The sequence below is a fragment of the Pygoscelis adeliae genome, unplaced genomic scaffold (assembly GCF_000699105.1).
Source record: "Pygoscelis adeliae isolate BGI_AS28 unplaced genomic scaffold, ASM69910v1 Scaffold220, whole genome shotgun sequence".
In the NCBI taxonomy this organism is placed as follows: Eukaryota; Metazoa; Chordata; class Aves; order Sphenisciformes; family Spheniscidae; genus Pygoscelis; species Pygoscelis adeliae.
The window spans coordinates 1,770,495-1,790,188 of NW_008824049.1; the positions used below are offsets into that span (position 1 = coordinate 1,770,495).

Here is a 19,694-nt window from a genome sequence, read left to right on the forward strand (position 1 = left end):
GAGCGGTAAGGTCAATCAGCCTTAAGTAAAAATTCCAACCACGTTTATTTGACTTCACTAGCAACAAATACTCTTCTTGAATTCAGAATGCTTTCTAAAGCAAGCTTTTTACCTTGTCTGCGGTCCTTGACTTGGGTCTGACCCAATACATTTATAAGCAGTAACAGATATAAATCATTGTGGTAAAAAATAATGTACCAGAATCTAACAATCTAAAAGACTGAATTTTGAGCTAATTTGTTTGCTGAGATACACAATGGATGCAGCCAATTTCCCTATTGCACTTCAGTACCATTCACCAAGGCAGAAACCACAGTAACTAACAAACTGCCATTGGTGTTGCTATCTTGAAAGTTCCTGTGAGAAAAGATCAGGGGAATGGACTGTTTTAATTAAGTGACAATTTATAATGCCTGGAGTGGGAAGCAGCTGAAGCACAGCTATGGTGACACTTGCTACTGCTCAGGACATGCTGTCCTGACTTCTTCCAGCCACTTCCCCAGTGTAGACCTGTGGCAGTAGCAGGCACTGCATTTGTCCCTTCTTACCCTGCTCACTACAGTTTTGATATGAAAGAGGGAAAAGAACTATTTTAAGATAATGAAACTAAGAGTTGCAGTAAGGCAAATTTAAACAGATCACCAGAAACAGCTCCTGTGCAATTGCTCAAGCTGTGGAAGAGAATATCCAGAGGTGGCTGACAGATTCTGGACTTTCAAATCCTGGATGAATTTATACAAAAATGTGAGTTAAAGAATAACTTGGCTTTTCTGGGCCAGGCCGTGGTTTAATTTCCATTTCATAACACTCATTTGGGCTTGAACAGTAATAGTGGTGTAACACATCCCAAATAGTCGACTGCTGAGTTCTAAAAAATCCATGATGATGATTATGTCAGATACTGCATGGGGAACTCAGTTTAGCTCATGAGTTGTGCCAGAGACCACTGTATTCTAAGCAGGACAAGTGCATAGTTTCCTGACATTTGTGTCCATCTACAGCAACTGCCGTTATGATGTGTAGCTAGTAAGAAACTATTTTCAAATGTTTTTATTAGAGATAGCGTAAAGACTGGAGAAAGATTCCAGAAGTACAGACAGGATGGGATTCTGTAATACATACAGAACTGAAGGGAAAAAAAATGGATATTTAAACAAAAACTACAAACCTTCTGCAATCATATCCTCTATCTCTGTGTCCGACGAGTTGTCTGCATGTTTTGTATTCTGCAAGTCTGATTCAACACACACAACACTCATGATTTGACCCTCCACTAGCAATCTTTTCTCTGCAGGCTGTTCTACCAGCAAAGATGAACGATTTACCTATTGCAATAAAAGCAAAGCAACAGTGATTAACTGAAAAATGAGTAACTGAAAATAGTATTTGCAACTTAGCAGTTGTAACGGAGACTAGAATCACAGTTTCTATTCCGTATCAATGAATCATTATTATATAGTACCAAAGCTCTAAATACCATTTCTCAAACAAATACAAAGATCCACTCCTGCTCTGCAGAGTTTGCAATTACATTTAACAAAGGAAGAAACACATTCTATCTAGAGAAATGAAGGAATGGGAAAATGAGAGACACATTAAATTAGTTAATAAGGTAGGCTCATAGGTTTTAAACTGTCCATTTGTGGATTTAAAATTTTCAACAGCAATTCTTACCAGACACAGTACTAATCACACCAAGCTCAGTAAGGGGCTTGCCAGTGCTTTAAACAACAAAATTTTAACATTTTAGAATTTTGACACGGACTCATCTCAGAGGTTTAAATTAAGGTATCACTTAAATTGAGGTATCTAGGAGACAGACAAATGTAAAACAAAGTTATTGCAAATGGTAGCCTAAAATGACTCTCTGTAGTTATCTCCAGATATAGCCTATCTACTCAACTGTGTCTGTTTTCATTTAGTACCTTGTCATCCAGTGATACTGGCAAGCCAAACAGTAGCATGAATTCCGATTATATACGTAAGACAATACAAACAGTATACAAGTATGCTGAATGCTGTAAGAAACAGGTTACCAATCAGTGGGAAAAAAGTCAAAACCAACATTTGAAAAATGATTCAAGATCTAAATAGCTACTAACCACAAATAACATCCTTAAAAATAGGGTTTGTTTTTTTTTTCAAAAATTAGTAGTAAAAAATTCATAGCAACTTTTAGGCTTACAGGGAACGGCTCTAATCCCTCCTGAATCACAAAGCCTTCAATAACATGGGTCAGGATCTGTGGTTTAACAATTGCCTGTGGAGGTTTATTTTCTAGGCTAGGAATGCTATTGGGCATTGATGTGCTGTTGCTCCTTGTTGTTGCTGCTGGAAGCAAAAGAGGTGGTGGTGGAATAGAGGCATGTGAAGGATCAGATGGAGATTTAATTACTGAGGCACTGACTGATGATGTCACTGAAGGTAGTCCCCCATGTTCTGAAAAAAATAACAAAGTGTTATGTTTTTATCACTTACAGCCAGCCATTGGCTCAGAATTCTAGAAATAAGAGATGATAAACACACCCATCTCTGCACCCATTATCCTGTAACACAGGCTTTCCCTATGGTTTATAGATTTTACCTTCAAAACAAGAGCGTTTTCCTTGACAGACTATTCCACAAACGAACAGTTCTCATGTAAACATTTTCCTTTACTCAGTACCTACTACCTATAAGCATATTGGCCATTAATTACCCATACAAATCACAAATTGTAAGTCAAAAGCAGAAACCAGTATTTTCAAACATTGGATTCTCAAGACTGAGCAGCTGAGGTATTGCTAAAGAGAGAATTTATTTTCAGGGATGCTTTGAGCCTCAGTAACCTGCAGGGTCACAAGTATATACAACATCAAGCCGCTAAGCACCACTAAGCACCCAGTTATATGTATACACACTATACTATATATTGAGAGTATATATTTGTATATTTAGCACATCGGGGAAGTTACATTAGTTTGCAGGACCACAATTGATACAGGCATGTATACCTTACAATTCACTGAAGAAAAATTTTCATTGGTAGCTTTTGCATTAGAAGAGCTCCTTACTGTGGTATATAAAAAATGGTGTCAAAAAGAATCATACAATGTAGTCAACCATTCCAACAGCAACTTCTGATTGCTGACTCTAATTCTGCAAAACCAATCCTCACTCCAGATCAGTCAGCATATCTTGCCCATATCACACAGCTATAACTTAAAGATTAACTGAAGATCGACACTCCTGTTAAGATTTTAGTATAAAAGTATATGCTGAAGAGCTCAAATAAGCTTTTTCCATGCTACGTGTTATCCAAATACATATATAAGACACCTTTGGGAATGAATAATTTGTTCTATCACATAGATTTCTAATATATTTCATAGTTTCTTTTACTTAAAAAATGATACCACTAGATTATAAAAAAGATCACAATCATAGATTTTTATTTTAAAACATCAATAACTAGTAGAAGCTTCTAAGCAGAACAACTACCTTAGTTTGACGTTTGTTCTCACCTGACAAAGGGTCTTCTGAATTAAGTGCCTCTCCATTCCCCAAGGTTATGGCTGGTGGAGACAAAGTGGGTGGCGTAGGTGTTCTAGCCATATGGACACAATCTGATTCCTCGGGCATCTCTTCTTCACATACATTCTCCACTTGGTAAATCTGCATCCAACAAACTATTGCTTTAGAGAGATTTCCATTCTATCTTAATACCTTGAAAGAGTTGCATAAATACAGTTTTTAAAATAAATTACCAGTTAAAATATGCTAATCTAATAAAATACTAGTTTCCAAACTGCATAGAAAACAATGAACTCTGGGGACATCACAATGTCTTTGAGAGCAAAATTAAAGTATTTTGTTACAAATAGCAAAATATAAAGAGGCACAGTTCTCCTATCAAACAGACCAGAGAACTTGACTTTCTCCAATGTCTTATCTTTATAGTTTACTGTATTGTTATTCACACACACACTTGTAGCTATTTAAACACTTCTGCAAAATACAAGCCTTGTAACATAATGACAAGTCTGAAAATTGTTCTCTATCTTGTACAGCAGTGTAATCAAACTGAATATTTCAGAAGAGTACACCAAAACTATCAAGCATGAGTGGTTGTAAGAGATTATAAGGTATTTTCCTCAAAACTATTAAAGTAAATTTAAATGAATTCCTGACAGCCAGTTTAGCAGATTAGGAGGTAAAACACCACCTTGTCAGAAGCAAACCTGGCTTCTACTCTTTTGCCAAATTTCTACATGAAATATCAGAGAGTGGAGATTATCATTAACCTCTTAATATAAATCAAAAATAAACAGCACACCTTCTTCCTTAACCCATTGGTAGCCTGAAAAAAGCCTACAAGAGCTGTTGATTCTTTTGCTCATATTAATCTCCTTAGCATGTTACCACTAGAGCCTAGCAATGCCATCTTAAATGTCAGCATTATTTACATATCATTTTATTTCACTGATATTTCACTGTACACAATTTTAGTTCAGTGTGAGTGAATCTGAAACCTTCAGTTACAAACTGCAGAAGTCTGAGACTAACATTGAATTAAATTAAATGGCAGTGATAGGGAACATCAAGAATCAAAAATTCCCCTATTCTTTTATGAAGAGGATCTTTTCAATGTTAGTACAAAATTAGTTATCCAGAACTCTATTATCTTAATAATCTGCTATAGACCTTTGCACCTAGTATAGAGATGATTCTCCTACTCAAAATTTCGATTGCCTATATTATATTTGTATTAACATAAAGAGGTAAAAGCTTACAGTCCGTATGGTATATTTATCAAAATTCATTTTGACATAAGTGTTTACATATATTTACTTGCTTTTTTAACTTTAGATATGCTGCAATTTCATTAAGAGGTAAGATTTTAGGTCAAGAAGTTGCACTTCCATGATTCTTGGTTGATAGTCTTGACTGATGATCCGTTACAAAAAGCCCCCCAAAAACATCAGACGAAAATGTCTATTGTTTTCTTAAAACTCATTTCTGTAATCAACAGGTTTCTTCTGGCACTCTGTTTAGCACCTGGTTTAGCTCCCTCTGAAGTCAACGGGCCAGATTTACAGCTCTTTAGAGAAGCCAAGGATAAAGAATAAAGGACTGCAATATTACCACTTACCACTGGAGTTTCAATTGGTACTGACGGCTGCACCTGAAGATTTACTGCAACAGTCTGTGGGGGTGGAAGAGTTTGAAATGGCAGCTGGACCAAAGCTTCTGCAGCAGGAAGTTCTTCCTCAGAAACCAAAGTGTTTTGAACCAAAACCTGGCCCTGGGACAGAATTTCAGGCTGCACTTGTAAAGACTGCACAGACTGCAACGGCAGTTGTTGAATCTGGGTTGAAGATGTTGACAGCTGAGGAGGAGCTGCAAGAGGGATAGGTGTGGACTGCAAGGCTGAATATTGCTGGTGTGGTGTCGAAGACACGATCTGTTGGCCTGGGGAAACTAAGCTGGGCTGATCTACTGACCCTATATGTACAGTGGGGGAAGACGGAAGTGGAAGATGCGATGGAAGGTTAAGTGGCTGTGCAATTGGTCGAACTGGATTGGTAGTAGTTTGCTGAGGAGCAGTCTGCTCTGGCTGAAGAGCTGTTGGCACAAGGGAGTTTGCCTGTGACTGAATAAGTGCTTGAGGGTGAATAATTATTGTGGGTGATTGACTAGGGGAGTGAGAAGGTGGAGGGGATACCACTACAGACTGCTGAGCTGACTGAGATGGAGTAGGAGATAGTGTTAGAGGTGGAGGATGGATGTGAATAGGTGAGCAATGAGACTGGACACTGCTGGGACCTGGAGGAAGACCATGGCTTGGGAGTGGTAGACAGTGCTGTGATGGAGGGGGTTCCTGACCCGAAGGAGTCTGAAGTGCAATTGGCTGGACCTGCTGCTGCTGTTGCAGTATCAGCTGATGATGGGAAATCTTTGGAGGTGGTGAATGAAGTGGGATGGGCTGATGTTTTACTAGAGAATGAGGTTGCAATGGAGAATATGAAGCTGTGAGGGGGGGGAAAAAAAGTGACAATTAGTATTTATTTCTTTAAGTCCAGAGAACATTATAAAAATATTAAAAGAAAGGAAGTTTTTACTTTAAAGTAAGACCAGCACAACTTTTTGAACCCTTCGGATCTATGTTTAGAAATATCTTCTTTGACAGCATATAGTACACAAGAACAATTTATTAGGGGAATATATCAATTTCCAAAGCAAAATGCAGCAATGAATAAAGGAACATAGCCATGCTTTTTACATATATGCACACATATATGTACTCTCTATATGAAAGAATCTAAACTTATCTTTTTGGTGCTAGTTCTAAGATTATTGCTGATCCAGCCTTCGCTTATTTAAGAATTTAATGCAATTTTCAATGGATTTAACCTTTGCTTTGAAACAGACTGGAATGGAAGAGATAAGCATGTCACAATCATCAGGATTTGTTGGTAACTGCTAAGTTAAAGTTTAGGTAATAAAATTTTAAGAGACTAAACAAAATTCCAAGAGTTCAGTATGAATTAAAACTTTTCAAAGTATTTGCCTGAACTTGAACACACAAACTGAAAGGTACGAATCTAAAAATAGTGCAGCTTCCCGAGATATCACATCACCTTTAAGTGAACCAGTGACTCACTAGTAATTCCTTACAGCACACGCACACATTTTCCTCCACATGCAAACCTCTTGCTTTGTCTTTTCCACTTGAGAAACTACTCATTTATGTTGTCTTTTTTATTATTTATTTTGCTAGTGAAGATGGATTTTTTTCCTTACAGAAGTGAGTTCTAAGAGCATCAGGGCTCAACACCTCAAGAATGTCTGCCTTGCAGTCTTAGTCCATCTCCAAAAGCTGCCATTAAGCCAAGCTAAATTCCACAGAATTCAGACCAATTGTCTAGACTATCCTTACTCTTTCAAAATAAGGAAGCTAAAATGCAAATACATTGCATGCAATGTAAATGCTATCTAGCCAACTGCATGCTTATTTTGATTTCTCTCTTAATACAAAATACCAAGATTCTGGGGCACTATTACCTATGGATTTATAAAAGTACTTGACATAACAACATTCTGATGACACAGAGAAGACAGAGGGAAAAAAAAAAAGAACCAACAAAATAGATTTTGATGAGAGCAAGAGGCTTGAGATGGTTTCAGCCTACATACTGCTTCCCAGAGATTGGGGATGACATGTCCTGACAATGAGCATACAGAGAGACCAGTAATGAGAATCATGTTTGAACTGTGATTCAACTGTGTATTGCAATTGCTATATTGTGCTTGTATTGTGACTTAAGAACATTGCTGTTATCACTCTGCTAAATCAAAATCCTGTGTAACATCCACTATCAACAAATAAGTAAATTTACTATTAAAATCAAACTCTCTTCATGTGGAATATCTAAAAGAACATTGGACTCTGACAGAACCATAACATACAGATTAACTTTAATTAAAATAACTTTCTTATAGCTCCATTTTCATCCTACCTGGTGTTATTAAGTGATGTATGCTTGATGTCCGTGTGACTGGTGTACTCCGACACTCTGGAGTTGGGCTTTCGCCTTTTCTATTGCTTTCTGATGGATCTGGTTGGCTGCCCTTGGAACTGGTTACAGGTTTATTAGGGCACAGAGACAATGACTGAGTTTGACTGCTGCTCTTTGGTGGGCCATTCTGTGAACTTGACAATACACCCAACTTCTGACTGCGCAATGTCAAGTTCTGAACCTGGGAAATGAGCAAAATGAGAAAAATCCCAAACCATATAAACATCTATGACAAACACCAGGCAAAAATAGCAAAAAAAAAAAAGTTACGTAATGCTTCTCATCCCATGTGATCAAAATACCTGAGAAGTTAAAAATCTGCATATCAAAGTATCTTTTAAGCCACAAAATTTAGAGAAGAATAGTGATCTTGAATTACTTCAGTGATAAAGAAAATACAGGAAAGTTTTCTCTTATTGAACTTTTAAAAGAAATGGAAATTGTTCATTACATTAATTTGAATTAAAACTTGCATTGTTTCTTTTTTATTGTGCCTTCAAAGTGAATGACACAAAGCATCTTAAGCAAATGCAATTTTATTTTTATACAGACACTGCAGAAGTGCAGTGGTCTGTAAGTATGTTTGCAGAGACTAACATAAACCAGAGCCTTGGGTAGTCAATGGGACCAGAATCTGCTGTACGTTATCCATGTCTTAACAAACACATGCCCTTTATTTCTACGGCTATATTAATGTACCTTTTCATCATGACACCTCCAGTAACACATGAAACAAAAGGTTTCCCTTCTGAAATGTAAATCAGTTAGTGACTACTTTCACTAATGTCTGTTATACCACAGCAAGATTCCAGGCAGAATGATCCCAGCTTTCCAATCCTACATGCTGAGCTAGAATTTTATTTTCAAGGATAAAACTACCCTCGTAGCACTAATTTACATCATACTTTACATGAAAAAGAGGACTAATTATTATCACCATCTGCTATTTTGATTACATAATCCCTTCCTCATTCAACAGTTAGTACTTGTGTAATGAACAGCTAGTTGACATTTTACTTCTCAGCGTTCAGTGTGTTACCACAGGATGCATCTGAATCCTGTTCTGAAGACAACAGTATTTGTTTCCTTATTGGCATGCATGAGGCGTTTACTGCAATCCTATCTCTGTGAGTACAAATCAACCTTCAGCACACCTTAATAGATAAGGTAACTAATCTGAGATGTCCAGGTTATACATGAGGGGGACACAAATGAAAAGAAAAAAGTATGAAAGCAGAAGGGAAGAAGAGTAAGTAGGAGAGAAATGTCAGTTTACCTAATGGGCCACGTTAGGTGAGACACTGAAGACACTGCTAATCACTGATGAATTTCTGAGTTTCTCTGATATTTCTACATGGAAGACAATACTGTGAGATCACTATACTGTACCTTCACAAACATCTTGGCTAAGTGTAATATACACACCTACATATATAACCAAATGCATTTTTTTCTTACTAACTGGCATTGCCTGCTTGCTCAGGTTTGCTTACACGGTAAACAAAGACATTTCTCTAAACCCAGCTGACTGAAACCTAAGGACATATTTATCACAAGGTAAGAAAAATAAAGTGTACCAGTGTTAAAGCTTTTCCATTGCCTCACTGACTATGGATGAAACTGGATCTTTGCAATGTCATTGCTGCTATAGAAACTACCAGACAACCAAGGTTAACAACATCTGGCAATAGGGCAGTACTGAACATTGAGAGGGGAGAGGAACGGCTCAAGTTTGGCAGGGTCACCACAGCAGCTCATCTGACTGAATAATGCCCTATCGTCTGGGGTGAGATTCTATTGTCCCTCTGCAATGATGTCTCAGGAAGTTGCACAGCTGGGCAGACTTGTGCAAGGTGGACCTCTAAACCCTGCAGTACAGAAGGACCAAGACTATAAAGTGATACGCTCTATTGACATCTCTACCTTGAACGCAAAAGACAAAGATACAAATGCAAAAAGAGCTGCTACCCCATCCAGTAACCTCTCCGCACTTTCAAACTTGATCTGCAGAACCTGGAGGAAAGAGAGGCAGCTCTGATAAAGGCTAATGAGGCATGATAACTCCCAAGACTGAAAGAGCAGTCTGTCTTTTCAACGAAGGCTCAACTGATGAACTTAACATTGTGAGCTTGCTGAACAACATCCTTCATAAACACACAGTTGGATTCCAGCAAGCTCTGCCCACCTCACATACCTACTGGAAAAGCAAAGGGAAGGCAAGCTTCAATGATTTACCATTATCTCAGAACAGTGACACATCTTTAAGGTCTTCAAATCTATTAGAATCTTCTGAAGGGGTAAACAAACATAAGGTCAGAGAACATTCAACTGGTATAATTTACTTGGATTTCTAAAAGGTTGCTAAACAAGGTCCGTTTATCAAAGACTTTTAAAGAAACTACTACGATAGAAGAGAAGATCTCTCATGAGAGAATAAACTTGGTAGATAAATGTTCACTTTTCACAGCGGAAGACTGTGACTAATATGTTCTGTAGCGATCTGTGCTACGCCGTATATTTTTTCCAGATGTTATACAAATATGTTGAGCAGTGAAAAGGTGATACAAGTTCAGCTGATAACATGAAGCTATTCAAGGTAATAAAGATGAGAGCTAATTACAAAGACCTAAAATATATCCAGGATCCAAATTTTACATATAACATGATCACCTCTAAATGTGTGATGATGGCAAACAGAAGACACTGAAGCTGTACATAACCAGTACCCATCAGTAGTTTTTATAAGCAAGTAAATTTAAGCACAATGTTTCCTTACTTTTCAGTTTTGGCCCACCCTACTGGACATACCTTTAATAGATTTACGCAAGCTCACCTGAGTAGCTGCAGACTGACAGGAAGATGAGGAAGATGATGAGACAACGGGAATGTCAGACTGGACAGCAGCCACAGTGGTTGCAGGAGTAAAAATAAGCTGTTAAGCAAGAAAAAATATCTGGTAACAGACTGAAACTTTAAAAATATGTGAAAGAAATGCAATATTTTAAAGAGAGATACATAACTTACATGTAGTGATGTACAGCTTCTAAGATTTACTTTTTTACTTTTAGATGAACTTACTCAAAGAACAATTTATCATGATAGTTTAAGTAAATAAAACTAAAAGACAATGTAAAATAAATATAATAATGTAAAATATTTGTTCTACATATTAAGAAAAATCTTTCATATATATACACACACCTATCATCTTTCATACAAACATTTTAAAGAGGACTTTCCCTCCAATATTACAAATGAGTGACACAAAGGCAAAAAATGTCAAGAGAGCAGCCCAATATCTACTATATTAAAGAAAGAGAACTTAGATCTTCCAATCTGTCAAAATGTTATTTAACAAGCAGAGTTTTTATATGAACTTTAACTATGTTAATTAAGTTTCATAGCAAGAACAGGTATCATACAACCAACCTGAAATTACTAGCTTCAGAATACCAGCATACCTAACGATCATTAATTTCTTTATAGGCAATATAGCAAAGACAAGCTTTATGGGAGGCTTTGAAGAGAGACCATTAGTTAGTCTTCCATATTTTTAGAGAGCGCTCAACTGCAAGGAGCAGCTAAGAAGAAAACATGAAGGTTTTTATCTGGAACTGAACTGTTCATGAAGCTGTTGAACTGGTCATGAAGCTGTTATGAGCTAGCTAGAGATAAGAGTTGACCTTTTTACAGAAAATGAAAGGTCTTGGTGATGAAGAAAGATACGTGACTTTTAGTATGTTAGCTGGAAACACTGAAGGACAGGTATGATGTTCGAACTACTGAGGCTAGCAAAATGATCTTGCAATACCACTCTAAACAGAAACTAATAGGGTAAATTTCTCTCTTGAAACCGGGGTGTAAAGCAGTTATTCAAATAAACATGGGTTTTGACATTGAGAGTCTGGATGAAAATTTAGTGTCAATGAATAGGAAAACTGTATCAATAATCATTGAGAGAGATTGCTGCTACAAAAACCAGCAATGTCATCCTCATATTGCTTCAGCTACTAAGTTGTTAATGCATATTGAAAGGCAGTGACATGAAATGAATTCATAATTCCTGTTCTGTTAAATAGTACTAAGTGCATTCAGCGTCTAGCTTTTCTTACAAACCAGAGACTCAAGAAATCCTTTCACTGGCAAATGGATGAACAGGTGTTTGATCTTTAAATCCTTATCTTCAAGTTATACTACTTTTTCAATAAACATGTAGGAAAACAATAGCCAAAGAAAAAACTCAACACAGCGTAACAGCATTGCTGTGCATGCCTAAGAAAAATCTCAGAAAAAGAACAAAGGATGACTTTTCCCAAACATACTTCATAGGTGCAATTCCTGCAAGAACTCATGCCTGCATCTAATTTTATATACCACTGCACTCATGGACCTCTGGCTCTGAATCTCAGTGTAGCATAACAGTGATTCTTCCTGCTTCATATAGTTGAACATAATACTCTAGAATGCTCTGGTCATCAACTTACACAAGCCATAATAGTGTCTTTGGCCTTTACCAAGTGCTGATCGGTACCTGAGGATTCATATACAACTTCAGTAATTTCTATGAAATCCCACACAGATTGTAAGGTTCAATTCATATGAAACTCGCTAGAGAAAGTATTAAATAAAAAAAAATAAAAAATCACTAAACAGATTTTTCCGAGTTGCCCACTAGGAAATAGAAATGCCATATTGACAGGAAACTGCAAGAATCTAATGAGTTTTACATGAATCCAAAGAGAATGAAAGCTATATATCTAACTTGAATTCTAGAGACAATAATGCAAAGAACAATCTTAGTTAATAGAAGTAAATTTTAATTGAGTCGGAACTCTGAATGTTACCAGTGCATTGGATATAGACAGACTCCAGTATTCCCTTCTACATAGCCAGAAATGACAGGTGCTCTTTTTCCATTTTTCCCATGTTTGATCAATTTAATAATTGTAGTACGACCAGGCTAAAAACTCTTGAGCAAACTTCACCAGAGAACTAAGCTACAGCAATTCTTTTACTTCTGATGTCTACAGTGTTTCAGAAGATATGTATTCACAAATTAGTGACTAAATTCTCAATGCTATCTGAAACGAAAGAAAAATATTTATAAATAATTTATAGAAACAAAATAAAACCTGAAATGGTTAAGGTGGTAGTTTGGGGGGTTTTTTTGGGGGGGTGGAGACAACAGGGACAGACCAAAACCAAGCTTAAGAACTGTAATCAAAACTTACCATTTGAGCTCGTAGATACATTTGAGCCTGGCTTGCACTCAGGGTTGGAGAGGTGCTCCCCAGCAACATAGTCTGTTGGGTAATACTGCTGCTGGTGGTGTTGGAGGTCTGTGAACGGCTTATTATCTGTGCAGGTGTAGGAGAGGTGGAGAGGTTAATCTAAGGAAACAAAAATATTGCTTCTGTCATGGAAATTCATTCATCCTAGGGTCTAAAGCCAGAAAACCTTTAACAAAAATAGCAGGGGCAGTTGAAATCTCTGAACTGTAAAGATATCAAAAATATATTGGGCCAATCATCACAAAACTGGATTCTGGCAAGATTGTACATTTTCATTCTTAAACTGCAAGCAACTGTTTAGCAGTAAATAATAATAAGCAGTTACGAGTATAAAAAAATATTATGAAGTCTGAAAAATATACCTCAAAAATATACATTTACAGAATATGTAGTGTGAGCTTGCGATATTTTAAGAAAAACACCTGAATTTTAATATTTAAGCATCTTTAAATGTTTATATTATCTGACTGGACTGATATCTTGTTATGCTTGTTATGCGTCCTGATCAGGACACCTCCTTGTGCTGCCATATATGGACTTTGATTCCTCATTCTACATATGCACATTTAAAAATGACCGGAAACTAAAACTTGCTAGAATTTCATATTAAATGCTCCTGAACAATTGCTCTTTAGCATCTTCTCAGACAAAAGCTGTTGTGTTTTTGGTTTGGTTTTTCTTCCTTTTTTTTTTTTTTAATAACCAGTCTAACAGAGTTAAGTGCCCAGCTCTTTTTCATCAATTACTCAAAAGATTTCCTTGAAAAATCCCAGCCCAATTATTATGTTAGTTTAACATCAGACATCTTGAAAGACTTTCCCTCCTAAATTTAATGAATGAATGATTTTACTTCTAACAACTGTAAGCCAAAGCAATGTTATGAGAGCTTAAAAAAATATACAGTTAAATCACTGAAGCTATGCACTGAAGTCATGAACAGCTTGAGGGCATGATTAATAAAAGCAGGATGTCTGTAGGACTAACAAAGTCCTACTCAAGACAACTGTAGAACTGTACATAAGAGACTGTGCAAATTACATGTTTGAAGATGCCTCTTAAAGAAATACAGCGTGAACTGAACACAGAACTGCTAATAACTGAAACCTGAGCACATGCCTAGAATATGGATAAAGTAATTGAAAGTGCATAAAAGATGCATGATAAAAGATGATAATCAATAAAAGAATGAATGCTATAAACATTTAATCAGTTTCATATATATATGTGAGCATTGACTTGGATTCTTTAGATTTGGTGCTCTTTAATCACTGATGCACAGTTACGATTTTAACCTACAATAGTGCCCTGAATAAAGAAACTAATACGAAGAATCCACTAAGAAATCATGTAAGAGATGAAAGCTCAGGGAGTGACTCCTGCAGCGGTCTGAACAGTCACTAGTGCTTGTGGAGTGAGCAGCTGCCCCTCAGAGCACCAAGAGTGGGCTGGGACTGGGGAAGCCTCCAACACTGGCCAGCAATGATAGCGGCTGGCAGCATGCATCAGGATGACTGGCGGATGCTGGAAGTGCAGCCAACACTTACTACAGAGTTGTCATACTTCTACTTACTGTTTCTGCAATACCAATTTTAACCACACAAATTTAAATACTAAAATCTTTTCTGTTTTTCCACGTAGTTCTATAATAACCAAGAGGGGTTGAGAATGGATGGAGGGCTTTGTTCCATTACGTACCGAGGTCTGCGACATGCTTGACTGCTGAGTGACACTCCCAGTGGGGGAAGTACATTGCCTCCCACCTGACAGGCTTGCCTAAATAGCAAGAATATGTGTCAAATATTGAAATCAAAAAGTGTTTAAGTGATGTTCATATTATTGCATAAACCATCAGAAACATCCCTCTCTACCATTACCTTTTCTCTGAGTTAACAGTACAAATGCTTTACTCAGTGGAATTAGTTTTCAGCAAAGTGCACTCTGCGCTACGGAATGCTACCTGCAAGGTGCTAAATGCCTTGAATTCCTACCCAATTTCAGGCACTCAGATTCTTGCAGATCAAGACTTGAACAAAAACTATCAGAGGTGAAGTCTATCAAACTGTTAATGATGGAGCTAACTGATCCGCTCACTACCTATGATGCTCAGAACTTAAAATGTGACATCATTAAAAAGTGTCATTATTAAAACTCACATCACAATTTTTATTATGATTAGAATCCTCTAAAAATAAAACAAACTTTATAAATGCTGTAAAGAACACCCTCATATTCTAGAACGTTAATTTATGTATGCACATCTAGTGTCTATAACAGTAGGCTGTTCCAGCCCTTCAGATGAATACAGGGACAGTGGTTTAGATTTCTGTATTAACAGACTGCACACCAAAACTTCTTAGCCTTCCTCAAGCTGATTTTCTTTGCTCTGTCTTGGTAACTGTATATGCACATACAAATCCGTCACAAAAAAAATGACAAATCAATATATTACCACAATCTACTGGAAAAAGTATGGAAGAAAAAGCGAGGAGCATAGAAGAGTCAGTCCCAGTTCTGACAACAAACAGCTATATCCCTGAAGTCTTTAACTCTGTTTTAGCATTTCCATGTGTAAAACCATTAACAACCACCTATCTCTACAAGATCTCAATCCAAGGTCAACTGAGGTCAAAGGAAATCTTTTCACTGCTTGAGTTTTCAAAATGGGTCTCCTCCAGTGTTCACTAATGTTAAAAGCTGTGCTTCAAAAATGAAATGTCATTTACTTCCTACATTTCCACACTCAGAGTTAAAACTGAATTTTGCCATTACTTATAATGCAGCCAGATGTGTGGCAAAACACAGATACCAGATGTTCATTATTTTTATTTGATCTCACTAAGATACATTGCTATTCATTGCTTTCCCCATCAACTTTTAGAGACAATCATGGGATGAAGATTGAAGTAGTCTATTTTTAATATTTGTTTTATTACTGTTTGATGATTTACATGATGCATTATAATGTATGCAATAAAGCATGGAATGGTCGCCTACTGGAGCACTTATAACACTGGACAAAATCCTCCAAATAGTTTGGAGGAAGATACAATTTAAAATAATAAAGTCATTAAAATATAACAGTGAATTACTGTGAGGCATTAAGCTCAGGCACTTAAGCTGTTATTATGTTTGACAACGCTCTAGAATTGTAGTCCTACTCTATAAAGTAGTACACCATTCTTTTTCAGCAATCTTCGCTCTCACCTGTGGTACAGTTGCCAGACTCTGAAATTGGGTACTGCTTAAGTGCTGCTGCTGCAAAGCAGCAGTCTGCAGCATTAGATGCTGCTGTTGGGCTGCATACATCTGCTGGAGGTACTGAGCAGCTGAGCTAGGAGGACGATGCAAGGCCTGCTGAATAACCTGTGATGAATCAGTAGGTAATTAATTACAATTACAAAGTACACACCATGCTGACATGATGCTGAAGGAAATAAATAAATTCTTTTCACACCAGTTATGTAATACTGAACTTGCTCCATCACTGTTCTCAACCAAGTCACAGAACATAGTCAACATAAATATTGTCATGTTTTCAAGGAAAGCCTGACAATCAGCTGACAATACAGCATCATTCATAACACAACATCCAAGCCTCTTAGGTTCTTGTCAATGAGTCCTACATAATGTTTCGCTTTTTGAAAGATCAGGATAGCACGAGAGACTCAGTTATCAAACCCAACAGAATGGACCATACAGAGTTCGAGGAGACCTAATTTAAAGAACAGCAAGAGGGGGCTGGATCCAAAGCAGTTACACACAGAGATACCTCTAGATCCCAGTAGTCAATGTTGGTCAAACGAACAGCTTTGTTTTGTGAAGGCTTATGTTAATAATACATACCCTTAGGGAATGGCCAAAAAAACAAGCTTTCTAGCATAGCATTTCCCCCTCCCTTATTTGGGAGGCAGGCCTGTACCCTGCACTATTCTTAGGTGGTCTGACACCCTCGGGTAAACAATATCTTCTGAAAACCAGTAAGTCAGATACTGAGAAAGAAGACAGCGATTAAGAATGGAAAGTTAATCTTGTGTAAAGTATTGTGCAATGCCTGTACTTGAGAGCACTGTACAGTACAGGAAAGAGTATCTCATAGCCCAGTACCTGGACGGCATGCCTGTCAGAGCCGCTGTAGACAGATATTTGTGGCAGCTGCGTCCGGGAAGTGGAGGTGGTAGTGACAGTAGTTGTAGATGCAGAACACGTTGTTGTGTTTGGTTCATTCTCCATAGCTGTGCAGTGTTCGTCCAGCCTGGCAGAATTGAAATAGAAGTGGATAGAATAATGGACAATTTTCAAACGGCTAAGTTTGTAGGATTTGCTATTATTTGATGGGATTTGTTGAGAGATGCAGTTACAATCTTCTAAGACCTGTCAAGAATAGCAATAGGTGACCAATTTAGGAATACACACAAGGCTTCCAGCAAGCTACACAAGAGTACTGCCGTATCCCTCTTCTTCACAGCATAGCACAGAAACTGCTGGCTAACCATTCTGTACATTCAGCAAAACATTCTTGGCAAAAATCACTGGTGGCATGCTCTATTTGGAAAGAGATGGAAAGGATGTAGAGAAAAATGCTTTTACTTTTTACAGCAATACCTCCCAAAATACAGCAACAGTCAAGGAAGAAACTACCTATTTAAGCATCTCTGCTGATTCCTCCCCAGCCTTATGAGACTTCCCTCTGTTGCAGAGTACAGTCTCTCTCCCAAAATGTCATCTTTAAAACTGAAATGAATTGCATATCTCAATATACAAGGTGTGTTTACTTTAGTTTCTTTTTCAGTATTAGTATTATGATTAACAGGAAATTGCACAGTTGCTGTTTATTGCTTTTAAAAGGATGTTAAAAAAAACAGGTTGGGAGAAGATGTGTTTCTTTCTCACAATAAAGAAGGGGTCAGAAAAATAATCCTTGAGAGAGCTGCAATGTCCTAGAAAAAAAGCAGCATTGCCAAGTGCTTAACAAACCGCCCATTGGATGCTGCATCAAACAGGAACGTAATTAGGAGTTTCAACTCACACAGCTGAAAGCAGAATGCAATGCTATCAGGCTGCTACCGTCACCTCTCAAAACATGACTACTTTGCAAGTAGAGAACTGCACATGATGCCATAGCTCCTGATTACTTGGAATAGCTACACTTCTAATAGATATGTGGTCACCTAAGGACCTCACACCTATCATTGTATTGTATATCTGCATATGTTTTGCCATCAAAGAAAATTCATGGCAATAAAGCATGCTTTAAAAGAGAGATCCCTACTATTAGAACTGAAGAAAAAAAAAATATGGCTTTGTCGTTAAAAATTCAGATCTGTTGTGCATTATTGATGCCATTTGTCTACCGACATTAAAGCACAAGTTAACACACATGGTTAACCACTTCAATTGCAATAAAAACAGCATCACTTCTAAAACCACTTTACATTAATTTCACATAATGCTAATGAAAAGTACCTTGAAAAAAGTCCTGTCTCCTGCAACCAGGTAAATTAGCCTAAGAAAACAACACTGGATGTTTAATTTCCTTCATTCTCAGCCATGTTTTAGATGTATTATTAGTGAGACGCGCAATGTATCCCACTCTACTAGCTATTCCATCAGAAGTTCACCCCATGAGAGCTGTTAATCCTTTAGCTGAAAGTGTCTCATTTTCAAAAATAATTTTGTCATTGCCCAAGTTGTTCCCGCAACGGATGTACAACGAAAACATGAAGGAGCACCTGAACTTTTGTTCAGCGTGGCCTGGTACTGAGGTGCATCTCCAGTCCTCCTCTAACACCTCTCTTAGAGCCGATATGAGATGCCACCCCTCAGTCCTACCGCAACACAAACACCACGCAGCACAGCACTAACACACGGAAACAGCGTGCCCCCTCTCGGCTGAGGAACAGTAAAGTGTTTCAACAGATGACACTTGTTAGAAACCTCTAAGTGAGAAGTGCAATGTTTAAGGGAGAAGAGGAAATACATAAAGGGTGGTTGTTTTTAGCAAGGAAACCAAGAATCCATTACAGTTTAGCAGGTGGATATTTTATGACAGAAAGCATAAAAGCCATTACAGACTTAAAATCAGACTGCCTTCACAGTGTCGCTTTCATTTACTTTACAACGCTGTATATGCAGAGACCACTTCTAGTTATAAAAAAAAAATCTCAGATACAATTGAAAATAATCTTCTGAAATAGTTCATTAAGTACTCAACAAAATCAAAAAGGCAAATCTCCTAACTTATAGTAAAATTAATTTTGTTAAATGTATGACTAGGACCATACAATGATGTTGCCTGTGAACAACTTAAACTCCAAAGAACCCCTGTAATGCAAAGTTTTAGAAATTGCACTGAACTCGGACTTTAAAAAACCACTGTGCATTTAAGCAACCCCAAAATACAAAGCACAACAGAAAACTATATTGAAAATAAGTATTTATTCAAGTAATAACAGTATGAGACACCACATAATTTCAAATTACACTGTGCATAATGTAAATATTCAGAAGTTTTGTTCTCTTTATATTTTTTGGTCACAGCGAATATCTAAAACAACGTTAAAAACAATACCTGCTGTCGTTAAGCTACCTTCACAGTGGATATGCATGTCACTACTCATGTTTTAGAAAGTCTGACTTTTGGTAAATGTCACGGTAATAACGAACATTGCTGACAATCTGCAACCATAAGTGGCATTAGAAAATAGTGCTGGTTTTGGTTTCGGTTTTTTTTCTTCTTTTTTACATATACAGTTTATTCTTATTCTTTCCATTCATGACCTCTCCTTACAACTGCAAGGGTACAAAACACAGAAAATAAATGAAAATTTCCTCCAAGTCTAATCCC

The 19,694-nt window shown here is 37.2% G+C and overlaps 1 protein-coding gene across 2 annotated transcripts in view; it reads right to left on the bottom strand.

The window, feature by feature from the left end:
• The window catches only part of PHC3 (polyhomeotic homolog 3 (Drosophila)), a 31,337-nt gene extending 14,239 nt beyond the window's left edge, over window positions 1–17,098 (bottom strand). Inside the window, exons 1-10 of one of the 2 annotated variants that reach the window (XM_009333572.1) lie at window positions 16,955–17,098; window positions 16,055–16,213; window positions 14,546–14,623; window positions 12,791–12,949; window positions 10,393–10,491; window positions 7,500–7,740; window positions 5,132–6,009; window positions 3,504–3,654; window positions 2,186–2,439; window positions 1,169–1,325 (exon numbers count right to left, since the gene is read on the bottom strand). In XM_009333572.1, the coding sequence (XP_009331847.1) occupies window positions 1,169–1,325; window positions 2,186–2,439; window positions 3,504–3,654; window positions 5,132–6,009; window positions 7,500–7,740; window positions 10,393–10,491; window positions 12,791–12,949; window positions 14,546–14,623; window positions 16,055–16,213; window positions 16,955–17,080 (2,302 nt within the window). In that variant the 5' untranslated portion in view covers window positions 17,081–17,098. The remainder of the gene's footprint in view (window positions 1–1,168; window positions 1,326–2,185; window positions 2,440–3,503; window positions 3,655–5,131; window positions 6,010–7,499; window positions 7,741–10,392; window positions 10,492–12,790; window positions 12,950–14,545; window positions 14,624–16,054; window positions 16,214–16,954) is intronic. The other variant, XM_009333573.1, reaches the window with a different exon arrangement.
• Between the last annotated feature and the right edge of the window lie 2,596 nt (window positions 17,099–19,694).